A 21,079-nucleotide genomic window follows, 5' to 3' on the forward strand; every position below is an offset into this window, starting at 1 on the left:
CCCGCGCCTCAGGACCGGCGGGGCCGCGCGGCGCATCCTGCGGGCGGCGGCGGCAGCGGCAGCAGGCGCGGCGCCGGCAGCCGGGCGCAAGATGATGAAGTTTCGGTTCCGGCGGCAGGGCGCCGACCCGCAGCGCGAGAAGCTCAAGCAGGAGCTCTTCGCCTTCAACAAGGTGCGGCAGCCGCCCGGGCTGGGGCGGGAGGGGACGGGCCGGGGGCCCGGGCTGGGACCCCGGGGTCGAAGCCACGTCGGGCCCGGGGGGCGGGAGCTGGCGCGCATCGCGGCGCGGGGCGGGGGTCGGGCCGCGCGCCCCCTCCGCGGGCCTCGCTCTCGTTCCGACTCTGGGTGAGTCTGGGTCTCCGGCCGACTTTCTGTGTCTGCTCCCTTAGTCTCTGCGGGCCCCCCTGGCCCTGGCTCTGCCCGTCTCTATGTCTGGGTCTCTCTGTCTCTGAGATTCTTTGCCTGTCTCTGGGTCTCTGTCCCTCTCTCTCCGTTGCTGACCGGCTCCCTCGCCCCAGTTGTGCCTGTATGTGTGGGGGTGTCTGTCTCTGACCCTGCGTATCTCTGCCTGTCTCCCTTTATCTCCTTGCCTCTCACGTCTCTTTCTGCCTCTTCGTCTCTGAGTTTTATTTGCCTGTCTCTCTGCGTGTCTCTCTGTCTCTCTGGAGTCTTTCGGCCTCTTACTCTGTCGCTCACTCTATGATTCCTTTATCCTTTTTCTTTGCGTTCCTGCTCGGCCCTTGGGACAGCCCTGGGCCCCGGTTTGTTTTGTGCTTTGGCACCCTGGAGGGCAAGAGGGTTAGTGGGGACAAGGCAGCTGTGGGGGGTGCGGCTAGGAAATCCCTTCAAGGAGCCTCTCCTTGCTTCCCCCACTGCTCCAGGCTCTGCCTTGCCCAGCTCTGCGCTGCCCTGCTCTGCTCGGGGCCCCCAGTTCAGGGGACATGGCTGGCTGTATACCACACTGCACTTCAAATCGTGGGGCCTCAGTTTGCCTAGCAGTGAAATGAGGCTACTTTTCTCCATACTGTGGGCCCTGGCTCCCTGTGCCACATGGGCCAGCTGTCCTGCTGCTGTGCACCAAGGTGGAGCGAGGTGGAGGCTTTTCTTTCCTTTTCCCTAGTGGGACACAAGGGGCCAGAGAAAGAGGCCGACCCAGCCCCCGCCTCCCTCTGCACTGATGTTAGAGCAGGGCCTCAGCCTGCTCCTGGCTCACTGCTCTGGGGGCGTTGGTTTTGTCCTCCGTCTTACCCCAGAGCCTCTCACTGCTCTTCGAAATTAGAGTTATCTTCAAAATACAGGTAAGAAAATTGAGGTTCCGAGAGGGGTGACGACTTGCCCAGAGTCACAGAGTGAGCTCAGCCAGTATCTTTCTTGAGTTCCTGTGTTGGGGGGCTTGGATTTTAACCTTGGAGGGCAGGGATTTTTTCCAAGGGGCTGCTGTGATCCTGGGCCAGTGTCGTGCCAGGCGCGCTGGGCTGCCCCTTGTCTTGGAGGAGGCTCTGGGATGGCTGGACCTGGAGTAGCAGAGGCTGTGGGAGGGCTCAGGGTTTCCCTGCTGAGGTCTGCAGTGGTTGCTGGTGAGAGCTGCCAGGACCTCACATGGTGGCTGAGAACCTGCTGGGAACCTGAGAGGGGCTCAGAGGGGAAGCTGGTGCTCCACGGTCCCCAGATGGCGCCTGTTTTCTGTGCCAGGGAGGCTATGAGGGTGAGGTGAAAGGAGAATGGCCCTTCAGGGGAAGGCGGGAACAGGCACAGGGTTAAATGTCACTTTTTTTCTTAGACAGGGTCTCTTGCCCCGGGTGGTTTACAGTGGCACAATCATGGCCCACTGCAGCCTCAACCTCCCTGGCTCAGGTGATCCACGTCAGCCTTCCACGTAGCTGGGACTATAGGCTTGTGTCACCATGCCTGGCTAGTTTTTGTAATTTTTGTAGAGCCATGTTTCCCAGACTGGTCTTGAACTCCTGGGCTCAAGAGATCCATCCATGTTGGCTTCCCAGAGTGCTAGGATTACAGGCATGAGCTACCGTGCCTGGCCTAAATGCCCTATCTTCAGCCAGTGAATTGGGGTGTGCAGTTGGGACTGGAGACAGCTGGGGGCGAAGCTCAGCCCACTCTGGCTAGCAGAAAGTTGGTTTTGTCCAAAGCAGAGGTTGGGGTGGCAGAAAGTAAGGGCCCTCCACTGAGAAGTGTGGGTAGCAGTGGCAGGAGGTGGGGTGGTCTTGGGGAAGGGACTTAGTCACCAAAGGGGGCAATAGGTGATTGCTAGGGAATAGGCCCCTGGTTCCTGAGTTTGCGGGGTAGAATACAGATCAGGAGTGAGCAGGGGCTTTGGACTCCAAGTCTTGGGTTCAAATCCCAGCCCAGCCCACATGTTGCCTGTGGAATCTGCCTTCTCTGTTAACTAATACTGAGCCCCACTATGTGTGAGGTCTCCAAGGTGCTGAGGACAACAGTAGTTACCAAAAAGGACAAATTCTCTTAACTCAGGGGGCTGATATACTTGTTCAGGAGACAGTGAAAAGCCAAAACAAAACAAGTAAAATAGGCAGTAGTTGGGATGGTAGCCAGTGTGGTGAATCAAATAAAGCAGGGCAAGGAGGTGGGAGGTGTGGCCAGGGCAGCTTAGGGAGGCCTCTCTGAGGAGGTGACTCCCAAGAGCCACAGGAAGTGCTGGGGGAAGTTCGTTCCAGGCAGAGGGGCAGTAGGTGCAAAGGCCCAGAGGCACAAGCCTCCCTTAGCTGGGATCCCCAGGAGGATCCTGAGCAGGGGAGGGACGACAATCTGGCTGTGGTTTCCATAGGATCTCTCTGGCCTCTGTGGGGGAAAAGACTGTGGTGAGCACCAATCCAGGCAGGTGATGGTGGGGCCTGGAGCAGGGTGGGGGGTGACTTCTGTGTTTTGAAACTGAGTTCATGGGGCTCAGAAATGGGCTGGATGTGGGATATGAGGGAAGCAGATGCTGGAAAGTGAAAAAGCTATGGGGGTTTGTGATGCGGTGTCCTGTCTCTGGACCCTGGTTATAGTGAGGGACTGGCTAGACAATGTCAGGTGCAGCAAGGGCATGGCATTATCGGTGGGAGAGAGAAGCCCCAGCCAAATGGCCAACTCTGTCCTTAGGTGGGCTTACTGTCCTCAGGGCCCAGATGGGAGACTGAGGCTTGGAGAGTACTGTGAATTGCCCAAGGCCAAACAGCTAGGCCATGACCAAACCAGCTGCCCAGAGGTCTCAGTCCCCACCTGGATGGGCAGAGGCAGGCAGGGAGAGAGGTTGGGGTTACAGGCTGGGAACTGGGGTTTCTTAAAATGTGCATCTGCCCAAGTCAGTGGGTCAGGAGTTATCAGTGGTAGAAGTAAAAAAAAAAAAAAAAAAAAAAAAAAAGAAGAAGGAAAGAAAAGAAATGAAAAAGGAGTTACCAGTGGCCAACGTGGGGTGTCCTGTACTGGTGTTCAGGATGGGGCTGGAGCTCAGCTGTGCAGGCTTCCTAGGGAGGGCACAGCCGGCTAAAGACAGGAAACTGATAGAGAAGGGGCTGCGCTGTGAAAGGGGCAGGGGAGTGGTTCTGGACCTGCCCATGGACACTCTAGGTACACAAACCCCCTTAACACCGTCTCCGCCACTGATGGGCATGGGAATCATGTTGCCCAGCTGTTGCCAGGTGGGGAGGTGAGATGATGCCTTCAGGGTCCAGGCAGAAAGCTACCTCTTTCTGGGCCTGTCTCCCTCTGTCTGGGAGGAGTCAAAAGCCTCTGCCTGGCTGATCCTGGGTGTTCTCCCTTGACCTGTGACCTCCACTCAGGCCTGTGTTTGGGGCTCGTCATGGACAACATATGGGACTCCTCCCCATGCTTTAGTCTGTGCCTTGAAGAATGGAGTGTAGAGCCCTTCATGGGGCAGGTGGGGCCTTGTCGGTGCTTGCACCTCTGTGAGCCTTCACCTGTTGGTTGCTAGAGCCTACATGCAGTGGAGTCCACATGAGCCCGTGTGCATTGAGGGACACAGGGGCTTGGCAAGGGGAGGGCCTCTGTGGGCCATGCACAGAGTAGAGTCATGGTGGAGTCCAGGGGCTTAGCCACCTCCCCACCAACTGGAGGCATGATAACCCATTTCACAGTTGAGGACGCTAAGGCACAGAGTGAGTAGACCTGGCTCTTATCCCCAGTATGTCAGCTGCAGACCCTGGAGGCTGCCTTGGGGTGGGCCTCAGGGTGGGCCAAGGCACAAGTACCTGGGAGTGCTTACCCCCAGCAGCCCTCCCCTCCTCACAGACTGTGGAGCATGGCTTCCCCAACCAGCCCAGCGCCCTGGCTTTCGACCCCGAACTTCGCATCATGGCCATTGGCACCAGGTCTGGCGCTGTCAAGATGTATCCTTTGCAGGATAGATGTTCAGGATCTGTTCAGGACCACCTGCCTGTAGTTCCCTGTGTTCTGGGGTCCCAGTCTTGGCAGTGTCCAGCTCAAGAGGAGGACAGAGGTGCTCTGATGGGCAGTAGCGGGGGCTTCTGTGGACACTACAGTAAGTGCTGGGATCTTGGTGGAGGCTGGCATGGCTTCTGTACCTGGGACGACTGTGCAGAGATGAGGCGTCTCAGGGGTCCTTTTGCTGAGAGATGGGTGATGGGGGCTTAGTTTTCAGTAGCCACAGCTGTCGCTTGCTACATGTCAGCCAGCCAGTTACCTAGGCGACCCTGCCATCATCCCAGCAACTGTGACTGGGGAGGCCAGGCCGGGGGGCTGGGCTGTGATACCCATGGAGGGTGGCAGGTGGGCTGGGGGCCCTGGTGAGCTGGTGCACATACGTGTATGAATGTGAAGACACATGTGTGCAGCCAAGGGGGCTGGGGGCAGTGCCAGGCTCGGCATGGTGAGCGCAGCACGGCCCCCACCTGGATCCTGGCTGCTGCACAATGGGCTGTGTGAGCTGCACAAAGCAGGCATTTTCCCTGCAGACGCCGGGTGGGGGTGGGGGGCAGACCGGCAGCTCAGTGCCTCCTTGCTGGCCCTGGAGAGTCCCACCCTAACTGCTCTTGGGGAAGCCAAGGTGCAGGGTCTGGCTGATGGCGACTTAGTGAGGGGTGCCGACCCCCACCCCTCCTGTGTGGCCCTCTGGGTTTCAATACCCTGGTTTCGGACATCACTTCCCAGAAAATGTGTCAATGCTGGGAAAGGGGAGGGTGTGGGAGGGGGGTCTTCTCACCCCAGGCTGGGGCACTGGACAGGAAGGGGCGGGACTCCTTGCCTACTCTAGGGAGTGCAGATGGGCTGAGATGTCCTCTCCTCTCCCATGGCCCCAGCAGCACCCGTAGGGTGAGTGGGGCAGTGCTCTGGGCCCACATGCCCTGCTGTGTGCCTGCTGCTTCCACCTCTGCCGGTGCTACGCTGCATCCACACGTGTCCCTGCAGCCTTCAGATGTTCCTCCTGCATTGGGGTCTCCTGTGCACTTGCTTGTTCCTCAGGCTCATAAAGATGAGGAGACTGAGCCTCAGAAAGGAGGCTGGAGCCCGGGGTCCTCTTCCCTTCCTTGCTTCCCCTGACCACCACTGCCTGGAGCCCCTCAGGTTGAGAAACTGAGGCTGGAGAGGGCCAGCCCTGGTCACTAGAAGTTGTCCCTCCCCCTGCCAGGCCAGCTCCATCTCCTTGACGACCCTGGTTCCCGCCCAGCTGCTCCTGTCCCCTCTTTTGTCCCTTCTTCAGAGTTCCTTGCCAGGCTCCTGTAGGAAATCCCAGCTCAAGCTCTAGGCAACGGCTCCTGTGTTGTCACTGGGGCAACGTTGCTGATTCCCCTGCATCCTCTGTCCTGGGGGCCCTCAGACCCGCCCTGCAGTCCGCTATCAGCCCTGGAATTGCTGGGACTCAGGCACTGACACTGGGCACTTCAAGCACATCACCCAACCCCTCCAAGTCTGTGCTCATCTGTTGAGTGGGCAGGCTGGGGTCTCTCCTCCCTCATGGTGGCGGTTGTTGGCTGCCTGCCTCGGAGGGAGGTGGGTTTTCTTACCCACAGCTGAAGTTTGGCCTGAAGCTATGGGAAAAGGCAGGCTGAACTCTCCTTCCCTCTGGCTTTCTTGTCCAGGCCTGGCCTTGCATCTCTGGCCTGCCTGGTCACATCTGGCGAGGCACAGCTCCCAGAGCCCATAGACACACCCGAGGCTGAAGTGAAGCGGAGCCCCAGCCTCTCACCAGGTTGAGGCCAAGGCTGCTGGGTGTGTTTATTCTCACTTGATCTGCAACAGCCCTCCAAAGTGAGAGTCACTGACTCAGTTTACAGAAAGTGAAGGTCCTATAGCAACACCCGACTTGCAGGAGTGAGTGGAGCCTGCACACTGAGTTGGGGGATACTGTGGAGGTGCAGAGTGAGAGCTTTAGGGAGGGGACCTCCATCCTTCAGGGATGACTCCTGGATGGTCACCCCATGGCGGGGCCCACTGGAATAGTCTGGGTGAAGGAGGAGCCTTGGGTGTCTCTTGTTGTGATTTCCTGGTCCATGCCTATTTCCACCTTGACCTGCCACCCTCAGCTATGGTGCACCTGGTGTGGAGTTCACAGGCCTGCACCGGGATGCAGCCACCGTCACACAGATGCACTTCTTGCCCGGCCAGGTGAGCCTCTGCATCCCACTGGCCAACTCCCTGTGGCCCCCATATCCACTTACCCCTCAAGGCCAGCCCAGTTTTCATCTCTGCTCATATACCAGGGCCGCCTCCTGACCCTGCTTGATGATAGCAGTCTGCATCTGTGGGAGATTGTCCACCATAATGGCTGTGCCCACCTGGAAGAGGCACTGAGCTTCCAGCTGCCCAGCCGGCTTGGCTTTGATGGTGCCAGGTACTGGAAAACTTGGCTGGGGCCAACCACCGGGTGGGGAGGATCCAGGGGAGGCTCTGAGAGCCTGCTGTGTAAAGGCAGCATGGGGACGGGCAGCTGCTAGCGGGGGCTGGGTTCAGGGAGCGGTGCCTTGAGCCAGGCCTGGGACCTGGGCTGCAGCTGTTGGACCCTGCTTTACTGAGGTGTGCTCTGCGAACTTTTCAGGTTAAATGGGAAGTTTGGGCTGAGTCAAGGTGAGCAGGTAATTAACGTTGTGAGCAGCAGGAGGTACATGCATTATATGCCAAACTCCTAGGACCTGAGGCCTGGCACTACACTTACTGCATTGATGGGGGTGTCTAGGGGTTTGGAGCAGGGCCTAAGCCAGTTAGTAACAGCAAGTGTCCCCTGGCCCCTCAGTTGTGGGTGGGAGACAGGCCTTTCTGTGCATAGATGAGAGGACAGGCTTGAGGGCAAGGAGGGTCCCATGGGCTGTGTTTGGTGAGGTGCTGGCAGCATGCCCCAGCTGGGTGAGAGTAGGGGGCATCTCTCTCCCCAGCCCTGCCCGAAATAGCTGGAACAAGGAAGTCCTAACCCAGGGATGGATTCCTGGTGCCTCCCAGCTTTTGCAGAGGCGGGTATTTGAGGCCCTCCTGTGAACTGAGGAGTTATCTGAGGGTTGGCAGTGGGTTTCCTAGGTGGGGCTCGGGGAGGAGCTCCTGGTCCTGGCTTGGGCAATGCCCTGGTTCCTGCTGTGCTCTCCTGGTGGGTGGGAGGAGCTGGGAGCTCGGTCTGCAAGACCTAGGGAGCCTATTTTTATCTGTCTCCCTGCTGACATCCTGATGAATAATTGAGCGGCCTGATTATGATGCATGTCTTCCTGGGGTGGCTCTGTAAGTAGGCCCTAGTGTATGCTGTGGAGCCAGCGATGAGTTATCAGCAGTGGCCCAGCCCTTCACACCCCACCTTAGCAGGTGGATGGGCTCGCACCCTCACTCCCTTCTCCTTGTTCCCTGCAGTGTACCGCCCAGCCTTACCCGAGTCACAGTGGTCCTGCTGGTGGCTGCCGGTGACATAGCAGCCCTGGGCACTGAGGGCAGCAGTGTCTTCTTCTTGGATGTTACCACCCTGACCCTGCTTGAGGGGCAGACGCTCACCCCAGGCGAGGTTCTATGCAGGTAAGAGGCCGGTGGGCTTCCTAGCACACACTCTGTGCCCGGGAGGTTCTACTGGCTCACCTGCCTTTCTTCACAGCGTGCCAGATGACTACCGCTGTGGAAAGGCGCTGGGCCCTGTGGAGTCGCTCCAGGGACACCTGCGGGACCCCACGAAGATTCTCATTGGCTACAGCCGGGGCCTGCTGGTCATCTGGAACCAGGTCTCACAGTGTGCGGACCACGTCTTCCTGGGGAACCAGGTTTGTGGGTGAGGCCTGTGTCCTCTCAGCCTGGGACCCTTGTGCACGCCCACCATAGCTCATGCCTGCCTGTTTGCCCTTGCTTGCCCACAGCAGCTGGAGAGCCTATGCTGGGGGCGTGACAGCAGCACTGTTGTCAGCTCGCACAGCGATGGCAGCTATGCTGTCTGGTCTGTGGATACCGGCAGCTCCCTAACGCTGCAGCCCACAGTGGCCACCACACCTTACGGTGAGTGCTGGGGAGGCCTCAGCCAGAGGGTGGTGACAAGAGGGGGCACCATTGAGCCAAGCCAAACTGGCTGAGGAGTGACTCCCCCGAGGGCCTGGTCTGGGGGCAGTGTGCCTTCCCCTCCGCCACGACTTTCCAGGGAGGCAGGAGGCAGCTGCAAGGTAGAGAGCAGTGGAGGGCAGGGCAGGAATGGCAGAAGTGCTAAGAACCACCAGCGAGTCTGGTCTGATGCTGTCCCACCCTCCAGGCCCCTTTCCCTGCAAGGCCATCAACAAGATTCTGTGGCGGAACTGTGAATCTGGGTAGGTCAAGGGAGCGGGTGTCCAATGTGAGTTGGGTCTGGCTAGGGGGCTGGAAGGGTGGGCTCCGCCTCGGACATGCAGTATGTGCTCCAGACCCAGGTGGCTTATGGCTCTCACACCTCCCTCCACACATAGGGGCCACTTTATCATCTTCAGTGGTGGCATGCCCCGTGCCAGCTATGGTGACCGCCACTGTGTGAGTGTGCTTCGAGCTGAGACATTGGTGACGCTGGACTTCACCTCCCGCATCATCGACTTCTTCACTGTGCACAGCATGCGGCCCGAGGATGGTGGGTGCCCTGCCCTGCCCTACCCTACCCTTTCCCAGCCCCACCTAGCACCCTTGCCACCTGTGGCTGCACTCACCCCATGGCCTCTCCATCCCACAGAATTTGATGACCCCCAGGCCCTGGCTGTGCTGCTGGAAGAGGAGCTGGTGGTGTTGGACCTGCAGACTCCTGGCTGGCCAGCCGTGCCTGCCCCATACCTGGCCCCACTGCACTCATCTGCAATCACCTGCTCAGCCCATGTGGCCAATGTCCCTGCCAAGCTGTGGGCCCGCATAGTGAGCGCTGGCGAGCAGCAGAGCCCCCAGCCTGTCTCCAGTGCCTTGGTGTGTTCGGGGGTCAGGGAGTCTTGCAGGGTGGAGTCTTGAGGAAGGGGGAGTGTTCCAGTTCTAGGCCTGGAGGTCAGAACATGCCATACTTGGGATGAGAGGGAGAAGATGTTTGTCCTAACCTTGTGTGCACATCTCTGCCACCCCCTCCCAGAGCTGGCCCATCACTGGGGGCCGGAACCTGGCCCAGGAGCCGTTGCAGCGAGGGCTGCTGCTGACTGGGTAGGTGTGCATGCTTAGGTGGGTGAGGGGCCCCTTGCTGTTGAGGGAGAGCCCATCCTGGGCCTCGTGGGTGCAGAGGTGCCAGGAGACTCAGGCCTGGCCCCTGGTGGGACCAGGTAGTTCCTCATTGCCTAGGGTGGCTTGGGATGAAACCTCCCTGGACCTTGGTTCAAGGTGCTGGCCGCCCTGCTCTGCCTTTTGGCCTGGAACTAAGCTCTACCAAACCTGAGGGCTCCACCCACCCAGCCTGCCTGCCCTGGGACTGGAAAATCTGGGCTGGCCCACGCTGAGGTGCCCAGGGAAGGTGCCAGAGAGCCCAACCTGGGCCTGGCGGGCACTGACGTGCCCGGTGACTCAGGCCTCAACTTCCTGCCCTGCCCCTACTCCCACCTGTGCTGGGACCCTCAGGCCTCTGGCTCTGGTGTGCCCTTCCCTGCTGAAGAGCTTGCTGTGGCTTTCAGGGTTGCTGGAGTGAGTCTCAGCCAGTCACACACCTTTTATGCCCTGGCTCTGGGCTCTCACCACTGCCTGGGGCCCTGCTTGGGCTCTGCAGCTGTGTCCTAAGGCTGTGCCCTAGATTTGTCTACTCCTTCCTCTGCCCCTCCCTGCTTCCTCCCAGCCTCTGCAGTCTTCCTGCTCTTCCGCCTACGTGGCTGTCTTGGGCCCCAGGCAGTTCCTCTCCCTGGGATGCCCCACACTCTGTTCTGTGACTGCTTTGCTCTTGATCACCTTTGATCAGTGCTCCAGTGCGGACAGAATCCCTGTAGTCCTCTGCTCTCTGCATGTCCCCCTCTGCCACTTCTTTTTAATCAGGGTGGTCATTTCTACCCCGTTTGGTTTAAAGGACCCAGGTGTATGTGTTTCATGTGGCCTGGCATATAGCAGGTGCACAGTATACCTGTGCTGTATACAGTAGGTGCCTATTGTTTGTCATAACAATAGGATTCTAGTCAGTGTTTGGTACATGCGGTAGGTGCTTAGTTGTCATCGAATAAGTGAATGCAGGGGTTGTATGGGCCTCCCAGGAACCCAGGGGTGGCCCTGACATCTGCCCTCCCTGCAGCCATGAGGACGGCACTGTGAGGTTCTGGGATGCCTCGGGTGTGGCGCTGCGGCCACTGTATAAGCTGAGCACAGCCGGCCTCTTCCAGACAGACTGTGAGCACGCTGACAGCCTGGCCCAGGCTGCCGAGGACGACTGGCCACCCTTCCGCAAGGTGGGCCCCTCCCCTGGTCCTGAGGAGCTGATCCCCACTCTGCCTGGACTCATCGTTCCTTCCCCTCCCTCCAGGTGGGCTGCTTCGATCCTTACAGTGATGATCCCCGGCTTGGTGTGCAGAAGGTTGCTCTCTGCAAGTACACAGCCCAGATGGTGGTGGCTGGCACTGCAGGCCAGGTAGGGCTGGGTGTGCCCTGGGTTGGAGATGTCAGGGAGGGCTTTCTGGAGGAGATGGGTCTTAACTGGAGGGTCTGGTGGAGGGGGAGACGGACTGGCACAGGCAAAAGCCAAGGTGGGAATAGGGCTCCTGGTGGGGCTGGTGGGGCTGGCTGGGGTGAGGACAGATGGGAAGTGGCCCGTTGCTGGGGACCTTGAATCAGGTTCTGGTGGGGGGGCAGGAAACACAGAGTGTTGAGGAGGGGGCGGGAACTCGTGCCCGTTCTTGCTCAGGTGCTCTCATGGCATACAGGAGGTGCTCACTGTGTCCTTATTGCTAACTGGGAGACAGAGGCTCAGGGTAAGAATGGGTACTTCGCCCTTGGAGGGCAGGGACTAGCGTGTCTTGGTCACCACTGTGTTCCTTGGTGCTCAGCGAGGGCCTTGGTATACAGTAGGCATTCAGTGAGTGCATATTTGGCTGATGAACTGAAGACAGTCCTAGAACCACCTGGCTGGTACCTGGGGCTGCTTCAGAGGCTACAGGCCGAGTGGGGCCCAGGGCAGCCCCTCCCCTGTGCTGACATTCCCCCTGCCTGGCTGTGGACTCAGGTGCTGGTACTGGAGCTCAGTGATGTGCCGGCGGAGCAGGCGGTCAGCGTGGCCATCGTGGACCTCCTCCAGGACCGTGAGGGCTTCACGTGGAAGGGCCATGAACGGCTAAGCCCACGCACGGGGCTGCTGCCCTGGCCTGCTGGCTTCCAGCCCCGTGTCCTGGTGCAGTGCCTGCCGCCAGCTGCTGTCACCGCTGTCACACTCCACACCGAGTGGAGCCTCGTGGCCTTTGGCACCAGTCATGGCTTTGGCCTCTTTGATTACCAGCGCAAGAGCCCTGTGCTGGCCAGGTGTGTGGGGTAGGGGCAGCTGGGCAGCTGGAGCCCCCAGCAAGATGGGGTCGGGGCTTCTGTTTCTGCCTTTAGTGTTTGGTTTGGCAAAGGTCCCACTAATCTCCATTGCCCTGTAAGAAATAACCTGGCAGCGGCCAGGCGTGGTGGCTCATGCCTGTAATCCAAGCACTTTGGAGGCCAAGATGGGCGGATCACCTGAGGTTGGGAATTTAAGACCAGCCTGACCAACATGGTGAAACCCCGTCTTAAAAAAAAAAAAAAGAAAAAAATTTAAAAAAGAAAAGAAATAACCTGGCAGCTCTAAGAAGGACATTCTCAGTGCCACCAGCAGCTGGGTCCACTGGACCATGCCAGAGGGGCTGTGACTCCCTGACCTAGGTGCCTCATCAGGCCAGCAGGAGTGTGGTGGCCGCTCCAGGAGACTGCTGTGTAGCACGACTGGATCCTGTCTGTCCCCAGGTGCACTCTTCACCCCAACGACTCCCTGGCCATGGAGGGGCCGCTCTCCCGGGTGAAGTCTCTGAAGAAGTCACTGCGCCAGTCTTTCCGGCGCATTCGCAAGAGCCGTGTCTCGGGCAAGAAGCGGGCTGCTAATGCCAGCAGCAAGGTGAGCTGGGGTAGGCTGCATGGGAGCTGTGCGTGCGTCTTGTGCCTTGGCCCTGGCCCTGGCCTGGGACCCCTGGGGCCTGCTTATCTCACAGTGCTCCTCCCTCTGCAGTCCCTGGGCCCTCCAGAGGGATGGATGAGCTGGGCAGGGTGGTGGGGGAATGGTAACAGAATGTAGGGAGGTTGCTGGAGTGCTAGGGAGACGGTGTTCAGGAGCCCCTGCCCTGCAGTTGCAGGAGGCCAATGCACAGCTGGCCGAGCAGGCCTGCCCGCACGATGTGGAGATGACGCCTGTGCAGCGCCGCATTGAGCCCCGCTCTGCCGATGACTCCCTGTCAGGTGTCGTGCGTTGCCTATACTTTGCTGACACATTCCTTCGAGATGGTAAGGCAGGGGCAGGGACAGGGCAAGGGTTGGGGAGGTTGGCCTCAGTTGGCCACCTGGGAGATGGGTGGTGGCAGGGGAGGTGGTGGGACTGCACCTTGCAAGAGGTTTGAAAGTTTTACTGAATATGGCCAGGCGCAGTGGCTCACACCTGCAATCCCAGCACTTCGGGAGGTCGAGGTGGGTGAATCACCTGATGTCAGGAGTTTGAGACGCACCAGGCCAACATGTTGAAACCCCATCTCTACTAAAAATAAAAAAAATTAGCCAGGTGTGGTGGTGGGCGCCTGTAATCCCAGCTACTTGGAAGGTTGAGGCAGGAGAATCACTTGAACTGGGAGGTGGAGGTTGCAGTGAGCTGAGATCTCTCCACTGTGCTCCAATTTGGATGACAGAGCAAGACCATCTCAGAAAAAAACCCCTTACCGTCCAGTGCCCCCAGGGGAGTGCAGTGGATTTTCCCACTGTCTGGATGTGGCAGATGGAGCTGGAGGTGGGAGGTTCTTTGGCTTTTTGGTTTTTTTCTGACCACAAAGACCCAGAAGAGGACAGACTGGGGCTTTTAACTTGTTCCACTTGTTGCCTGATCACCCACAGACACCCTGGGGGAGATGGATGGTAAGGGATTGTTGAGTGAGCTGGGTGAGCCTCTCAGATCTGAGCCAGGAGAAGGGAGGTTGAGGCCTGGAGGATGACAGTGAGGGGCACCGGCCCTTGCCCAGGCCCTGAGGCGGGCATATGTGTGGGTGCTTCCCAGCCACTTGGCTGGAGTGGAGCAGGTGGGGGTCAAGGAGTGTGGCTTAGGGAGGTACTGGTACTGGCCAGAGGCTAAGGATGTGGCTTGGACTCTTGGTGGCTTGGGAACTCTTGACTAGGTCCTGGATGTGTTGACTCATTCACTTTGTACAATGGGAGACTTTCAAACATACACAAAAATAGAGAGGTGCAAAGTTGTCCCACCTACCTTGCCTGCCTGCCACCGGTTGTGTGCCCCTGCAGAGACTTTCCCCCTCCCCCATACTCTTTACTGTTTATCTTGCCGGGGTATTTTTTTTTTTTTTTTTTGAGACGGAGTTTTGCTCTTGTTACCCAGGCTGGAGTGCAATGGCACGATCTCGGCTCACTGCAACCTCCGCCTCCTGGGTTCAGGCAATTCTTCTGCCTCAGCCTCCTGAGTAGCTGGGATTACAGGCACGCACAACCATGCCCAGCTAATTTTTTGTATTTTTAGTAGAGACGGGGTTTCACCTTGTTGACCAGGATGGTCTTGATCTCTTGACCTCGTGATCCACCCGCCTCGGCCTCCCAAAGTGCTGGGATTACAGGCTTGAGCCACCGCGCCCGGCCTTGCCGGGGTATTTTAAATGAAAACCCAGACACGAGTACTTCAGCATGGGCCTGACAGATGTCACTGACAGCCACTGTTCACATCATGCCCTGTAGAACCAACGTGAATTCCTGAGTGTCATCTGCTTGGTCGAGCTCTGCTTTCTGACGTCATTTATTTGTCGAGGGTCTTTGTGTAGTAGATTTTCCCACTGTCTGGATGTGGTGGATGGAGCTGGAGGTGGGGGGTTCTTTGGCTTTTGTTGTTTCTGACCACAAAGACCTGGAAGAGGACAGCCTGGGGTTTTTAACTTGTTCCACTATCCCAAGGAAGTTCATGTTCGTGGCCACCTGGGGCTCCTGTTGCGCATGTTTTGAGTTGTGCAGATACTGCCCCAGGATCCATCAGGTCATCAGGGTGCAGGTGGGTGAGCTTTCGAGTCTGCCCTGGCTTCTGCGGGGCTTAGCTCTGATTCTCCACTAAAGCTCATCCCCCAGAGGTTCAGTTCACACAGGCAGAGCAGGGTCGGTGGATGAGCGTCCTAGTTGTCCCCAGGCTTGGTGGCTTTTCCTGGCTGCCACGTGGGGAAGACACTGAAGGCAGGGTGAAGCAGGGGCTGAGACAAAACGCACATGTAGGGTGCATGGGGGCCTGGTTCCAGTCTGTTGGCAGGACTAGCAAGGGGATGTGAGGCTGGAGAGAGGAGTTGGGCTTGTAGTGCTTGGGGGTGAGTGATGCTAGGATGGAGCTGCATTCACTGATATGGGGGTTAAAGGTGCAGTGGGACGAAGCTGGAGGGCTCAGGGTCTGGTTTGGGCGCCCATTGGCATCCTGTGCAGATGTGTTCCAGCTGTTGGGGCCTCTGCAGGAGGGCTGCATCCTGGACTCTGACTGCAGTCAGCAGCATAGAGCTGGGGTCTCAGGCCTCAAGGCTGGAGGTCACCAGGGAGGCATGGGACAGGAGGGAACCAGCCCGGAGTCCCAGGGTGTCACAGTTAGGAAGGAGGGGTACAAGAGAGGCCGGGAAGTGCCTGCAGTCTGTGGGGAGACTGCAGGGGAGATGCCTGGCCTGCAGGGAGCACCCTCTTCACGAGCTCGTTTTCTGCAGGGGCCCACCATGGGCCTACCATGTGGGCTGGCACCAACTCGGGCTCTGTGTTCGCCTATGCGCTAGAGGTGCCGGCAGCAGCAGTGGGTGGTGAGAAGCGGCCTGAGCAAGCCGTGGAGGCCGTGCTGGGCAAGGAAGTGCAGCTGATGCACCGGGCGCCTGTGGTGGCCATCGCCGTGTTGGACGGGCGTGGCCGCCCGCTGCCTGAGCCCTACGAGGCCTCACGGGACCTGGCGCAGGCACCTGACATGCAGGGTGGTCATGCTGTGCTCATCGCGTCTGAGGAGCAGTTCAAGGTGAGCCACTGTGGGCTGTGGGGGACTCCCTTCCAGGCCTCACCATTGGATCCTCTAGAGCCCCTGCCTGCCTGTATCCCCCACTGTTGGGACCCTAAGACCCTTGCACCCCAGCTAAACACCTAGCCAGCAGAAAACTCCCCAAGAACCCTGATGCCCCCTCAGCCTGCTGAGTTCCCCTAAGACTGTCCTATCTCACTGTCCCCTGCAAGGCTCCTGTACTCTGCCAAGACCCCTGAGCCCAGTCCCCAGGGGCGCTGCCTAGAAATAACTCTAACATTCTGTGATTGATTTTGTCACAGATTGAAAGCGGGCCTGGGAGGTTTCTGGAGTACAGCATCAAGTCTGGAGTTTAGTGGGGCAGGGCCAGCAGGGCCAGCCAGGTGTACAGGCAGGGGAGGCCATGTGGCGTGGGGGCTGGTGGGTCAACAGCCATGAGGGTGAGAGGCCCTGGGGATGAGGACAGGGCCAGGCTCTGTGCTCACCGGCCACCTGCTGTCAGGTCTTCACACTGCCCAAGGTGAGCGCCAAGACCAAGTTCAAGTTGACGGCCCATGAGGGCTGTCGTGTGCGCAAGGTGGCATTGGCCACATTTGCCAGTGTGGCCTGTGAGGACTATGCTGAGACCTGCCTGGCCTGCCTAACCAACCTGGGCGATGTCCACGTCTTCTCGGTGCCTGGCCTGCGGCCCCAGGTGCACTACTCCTGCATTCGGAAGGAGGACATCAGCGGCATCGCCTCGTGCATCTTCACACGCCACGGCCAGGGTGAGGTGGGGCTGAGGCCAAGGAGGCCTTCCTTAGGCGAGCAAGCTGAGCAGGGCCAGTGCTGCTTGGGAAGGGCACTCCGGGTGGGCACAGGCCCTGCCCACAGAGGAGCTGTGGTTGGTGGCACCTCCTAACTGCAGTCCTCATTCTTTTGTCCACCCAGGCTTTTACCTGATATCCCCATCAGAATTTGAACGCTTCTCCCTAAGTGCCCGGAACATCACAGAACCGCTCTGCTCTCTGGACATTAACTGGCCCCGTGATGCCACCCAGGCCAGGTGTGTGGATGGAGGCAGCCCCTAGTCTGGGGGAGCTGTGACCAGGGCCAGGTCTCATCCCACCCCCAAGATCTGCCTTCCCTGGGCTTGGGACTGGGAGGGCAGAGATCTAATATGCCAACCTCAAGGCACCTATGGTCCCCACATGCCTATCTCTGCACTTACAGACTCCACGAGTCACCCAAGCTGAGCCAGGCTAACGGGACCCCAAGCATCCTGCTGGCCCCACAGAGCCTTGATGGAAGCCCTGACCTAGCCCACAGCAAGGGATCTGGTGAGGAGGGGCATGAAATGGGTCCCGGCCCTGGCCTCCCTGCCCTGAGGGAGGGAGTCAGGATTCACATAGCTCAGGGATCGGGCAGGATCTATAGGAGAGGGGTAGTTGTGTGCCCATGGGTGTCACCTCTCACCATTGGCTGCCTTTGGGCCTGTGTCCCCAGCCTCTAGGTGCAGAGGGTGCTAAGGGTTCTGGTAGGGGCTGATCACTTGCTCCCTGCAGACACCCCAGAGCCACCTGAGGCCGCACTCTCGCCCATGTCCATCGACTCTGCCACCAGTGCTGACACCACGCTGGACACAATAGGGGACGTCACAGTGGAAGATGTGAAAGATTTCCTGGGGTGAGGCTGGTGGGCAGGGCCACAGGAAGGGTTACCCTGTCCCCTCGGCCTCCCTCCCCAGGGCTGCCAGGGGCTCCCCCGCCCCCACCTCTGAATATAACCCCAATCTCGCAGCTCCTCCGAGGAGTCTGAGAAGAACCTGAGGAACCTGGCAGAAGATGAGGCCCGTGGCTGTGCCATCCTGATCAAATGAGGTGCTGCAGGGGTGGGGCCCTGGTCCTCACCATTGGCAGCATCCACCCCTCCAGCCCCTGTCTGAGCCCCACTTGGCCCTGGTCTCCCACTTGGACCCTAGCAGGCCCCTGTGATGGTGGCACTCTCTGAAGCCTGGCTCCCTTCCAAAGTGTGTCTCAACTGGGGACTTTTGGGGCTCACATAGACACAAATATATCATGGTTGGGTATTAGAAAAGTAAGGTCAGGCCAGGCGCGGTGGCTCACACCTGTAATCCCAGCACTTTGGGAGGCAGAGGCGGGTGGATCACAAGGTCAAGAGATCGAGACCATCCTGGTCAACATAGTGAAACCCCGTCTCTACTAAAAAAATACAAAAAATTAGCTGGGCATGGTGGTGCGTGCCTGTCCAGCTACTCAGGAGGCTGAGGCAGGAGAATTGCCTGAACCCAGGAGGCGGAGGTTGCGGTGAGCCGAGATCACACCATTGCACTCCAGCCTGGGTAACGAGCGAAACTCCGTCTCAAAAAAAAAAAAAAAAAAAAAGTAAGGCCAGCCCCTCAGCCCTTGCATGTGACAGGTGGTGGCTAGGACAAGACCAGATTAAACCACTTAGAGGTAGCAGTTTGGGGCCTGGGAGCTGGTTTGGCCAGCCCATTTCATAGATGAGATCACTGAGGTGTACAAGGTCAGGTCCTGCCAGTTGGGCCCAGCAAGTGGCTGATACCCCACCTGAGTCTCAGTGTGGATACTCACCTGGATCTGAGAACCATAACATATTTGCTGCCTCGTGCTCCCAGCCACCTGACTGTATGCCATGGCCCCACCCTGCACAGCACATGGACACCTTCCAGCTCTTTAGTAACCCTCCCTGCCCTCAGTGGGGCACATGTGGCCTGGCACCCACCTAGAGACTCAGCAAGCCCATCTCAGGCAGTCACTGAAGAGCCATGCCTGCCCTGCAGAGGAGACTGAGTGGTGGCACCTGTGTGGCCCGGGTACTGTGGCAGTCCACCTGTCCTCTTTGGCCCTCCCTCACCTTCTGCTGATACCTCTTCTCTCCCTCTCCCAGGAAAGCCAGAACTATCCCGACCTCCACCTGCCCTGCTCGGAGTTGGAGTGCTGCATCCCTGGCAACTTCCTGGCCCCTTAACATAGACCCACACCTGCTAACCTGTAGGCTCCACTGGACTGCTGTCCTGTCCCTCGTGACCCAGGACCCTGGAGCAGCACCAGCCCTAGGGTGTGGGCCTGGGACTTGGCCCAGAGCCTCTGGGGCCAGAACTGAGTCCTCCTGCAGGCATCTGGCTGCCCTGGGTGGGGCCTAGCACCTCATCCCACCTCCCACTCCACACACCATCCTTCCCCCTCACTTTGCAAAGAGTATTTTTCTAGCACCTGGGCTGGACAGTTGTTTCTAAAACTATTTTGGTACTTGCTCCTGGGCCAGTCCCCAGCCTGTCATGAGTGTGTGTTTGTGTGTGTGTGTGTGTGCGCGCGCGTGGATGTGACTGGGAGCTCTGCTGGGCACCCCAGTCATATGTGTGTGTAGGGGGGTGGGGGGCCAAGATGAGTTTCCCTGTAGATTATACCTTGGGGTTTTTTTCTGTCATTTTGTTAAAATTAGTGCCATTTTAATATTAAAAATACTGATTTTTAATATTGAAAATAAAAGCATTTAATATCTCTTAAAGGGCAGCTGCATCTGCTTTATCCCTGGCAGGGGAGTGAGGGGACGTCACACGTGTGCTCACACCGGAGGGAGTCGGATTTCCCAGACCCCTGAGGGCACACCCCCATTGGTGCTGCTTGAGGCTGCTGGGGACTGTGGCACTGGGTGTGGCTGGGGCAGGCGTTGTCACCTGAGTACATTCTCTGCTAGCAGAAAGTGGACAGGGCCCCTTCCTCTTCCTCACCCAGCCTGGGGCTGTGCCAGTCTGTCCTAGGCCAGGGCCTTGCGGAAGGCGCTCCAGGCATGGAAGCACCGGGTAAAGGCGTGCTGCTCATTGCCCTTGCGGACCAGGCGCAGGCGGCGAGGCCGCTCATGTTCCTTGGACCGCATATGCTGGATATACACCTGGCAAGGGAGAGCCAGCCGTGAGCGATGACCCTGCTCTGCCCACAGGCCCCGCCTTAGCCCTCCCGCCACCCAGCTCACCTGGCAGGCCTTCAGGCTCAGCTTGATCTCCACCTGGCTAGTCTGGGTCCCCACCCACATGTAGACCTGTGGGGGCAGCAAAGGAGATGGTCGCATGGGTGCCTGGGAACACCCCCCTGCTGCTGGCCCGAGAATTCCCATTTACAAGCCTATGGGCATCTCCTCGGATGGGCGGGGCCGGTGGCAGCACCTCACCTCTTGGCCGTTGTCTAGTAACATGATGTCGTCATCTGCCAGGTCATCTTGGCAAAAGTCAGAACATTTCTCAGTCACTGCGAAGTAGCCCTTCTCATTGGAGCACCTGGGAGTCAAGGGTCAAGGTGAGGCCAGAGGTCGTAAGCAGCAGTGGCAAGACTGAGGGGGAGGGGTCAGGGCCCTGGCCTCACCGGAAGAGCCGTGTGTGCTTCATGTACTCGGCGTCGTCGTCATAGGGCTTTTGGGCCCCAATGCCCACCCAGAAGAAGTTCTCGGGCTCCTCGCCTTCATTGATCACCTGTGGGAAAGGCTGGTCCAGCCCAGGGCCCCTGCCTGCCTTACCCCACCCCCCCACCGTGTGTGCCCACCTGCCTGCCCACCTCCTGACCTGCTTGCTGTAGGAGGCATCAAACATGGTGTTCAGAATGTCTTCTGCCAATTTGGCTTCGTCAGGGTCTGATGCCCGGCCGACCCAGGCATACACGATGCCCTGGTTGTCCTCACTCTCAAAGGGAACCTGGGGAGTGTGCAGGGGTGGGCGTTGGGGGCCGTGTTCCAGGCTGGCTGAGCCACCAAATGCCCCACCCTTTGGTCCATGGAGTCCTGCCTCAGACCCACAACCCCACCTTGAGGATGAAGCAGAACTCGGAGTTGAGGAGGCTGGAATCGGTGTTGATCTGGATGCACCTGTGGAAGGGATGGGGCGTCAGCAAGGAGTCAGGCCTGGCTCCCTGACCCCTGTTCACCACTGTGTCCTCCCCCAGCCAGGCACCGGGTGCAGAGGGCGCTGCCATTGGTGCGGATCTGGTAGAGGCTGGGCTGCACGGCGCCGTGAGCTGCCTTCCTCTTGCCCCGGTGGATAATGAACTTCCTCTTGAAATGGGACAGGAACTTGGGGTTCTCCTGCTGCTGCGTCATGCGTACCACCTGGGGATACGGAAGTGTTAGGGGCAGCTCCCTGCACCCTCACCTGCCCCTCGGTACCCAAACCTCCACTGGGTCTGGGCCCCACCACACCCCTCCGCCTGGCCTCGAGCTGCCGGGCACACCTCCAGCTTGCCAGGGAAGAGGCTCTCGAACTTCTTCTGCAGGCTGAAGGTAAAGGTGAGCCAACCCATGTTGGAGGCTTCGCGGCCCTGCCAGAAGTACACGATGCACTGGAAGTCCTCCTCTGGCTGCTTCTCCTCTGCCTCGCCTGTTGCCTCCTCGCCTTCTTTGCCCTCGGCCTTCTCTTCCCCCTTGCCTTCCTTCTTTTCTTCCTCCTCGTACTCCACGGGTACCCAGTACCTG

The 21,079-nt window shown here is 58.9% G+C and overlaps 2 protein-coding genes across 5 annotated transcripts in view; one reads left to right on the forward strand and one right to left on the reverse strand.

Annotated features, from left to right (window-relative positions):
- On the forward strand, positions 1 to 19,129 carry LLGL1 (LLGL scribble cell polarity complex component 1). 3 transcript variants are annotated; one of them, XM_039475781.2, is made up of 23 exons: positions 1 to 172; positions 4,270 to 4,367; positions 6,522 to 6,603; positions 6,699 to 6,829; positions 7,828 to 7,986; positions 8,063 to 8,225; positions 8,319 to 8,454; positions 8,702 to 8,756; positions 8,892 to 9,046; positions 9,146 to 9,369; positions 9,527 to 9,594; positions 10,658 to 10,811; positions 10,886 to 10,990; positions 11,582 to 11,874; positions 12,337 to 12,484; positions 12,714 to 12,867; positions 15,303 to 15,598; positions 16,101 to 16,365; positions 16,529 to 16,643; positions 16,811 to 16,917; positions 17,143 to 17,263; positions 17,378 to 17,457; positions 18,509 to 19,129. In XM_039475781.2, exons 1-22 carry the CDS (start codon positions 92 to 94, stop codon positions 17,454 to 17,456), a joined length of 3,189 nt encoding a protein of 1,062 aa, XP_039331715.1. In that variant the 5' UTR covers positions 1 to 91; the 3' UTR covers position 17,457; positions 18,509 to 19,129. The 3 variants fall into 3 exon arrangements, with proteins under 3 accessions (XP_039331715.1, XP_039331717.1, XP_039331716.1); XM_039475783.2 differs by having other exon boundaries at positions 15,369 to 15,598; XM_039475782.2 differs by having other exon boundaries at positions 8,322 to 8,454.
- The window catches only part of FLII (FLII actin remodeling protein), a 14,745-nt gene continuing 12,755 nt past the window's right edge, over positions 19,090 to 21,079 (reverse strand). For both annotated transcript variants that reach the window (XM_039475780.2, XM_039475779.2), the window contains exons 23-30: positions 20,839 to 21,076; positions 20,562 to 20,716; positions 20,416 to 20,476; positions 20,178 to 20,306; positions 19,981 to 20,087; positions 19,790 to 19,895; positions 19,595 to 19,660; positions 19,090 to 19,513 (exon numbers count right to left, since the gene is read on the reverse strand). In XM_039475780.2, coding sequence (XP_039331714.1) covers positions 19,379 to 19,513; positions 19,595 to 19,660; positions 19,790 to 19,895; positions 19,981 to 20,087; positions 20,178 to 20,306; positions 20,416 to 20,476; positions 20,562 to 20,716; positions 20,839 to 21,076 — 997 coding nt within the window. In that variant the 3' untranslated portion in view covers positions 19,090 to 19,378. The remainder of the gene's footprint in view (positions 19,514 to 19,594; positions 19,661 to 19,789; positions 19,896 to 19,980; positions 20,088 to 20,177; positions 20,307 to 20,415; positions 20,477 to 20,561; positions 20,717 to 20,838; positions 21,077 to 21,079) is intronic.

The sequence above is a fragment of the Saimiri boliviensis genome, chromosome 17, assembly GCF_048565385.1.
Source record: "Saimiri boliviensis isolate mSaiBol1 chromosome 17, mSaiBol1.pri, whole genome shotgun sequence".
Lineage (NCBI taxonomy): Eukaryota > Metazoa > Chordata > Mammalia > Primates > Cebidae > Saimiri > Saimiri boliviensis.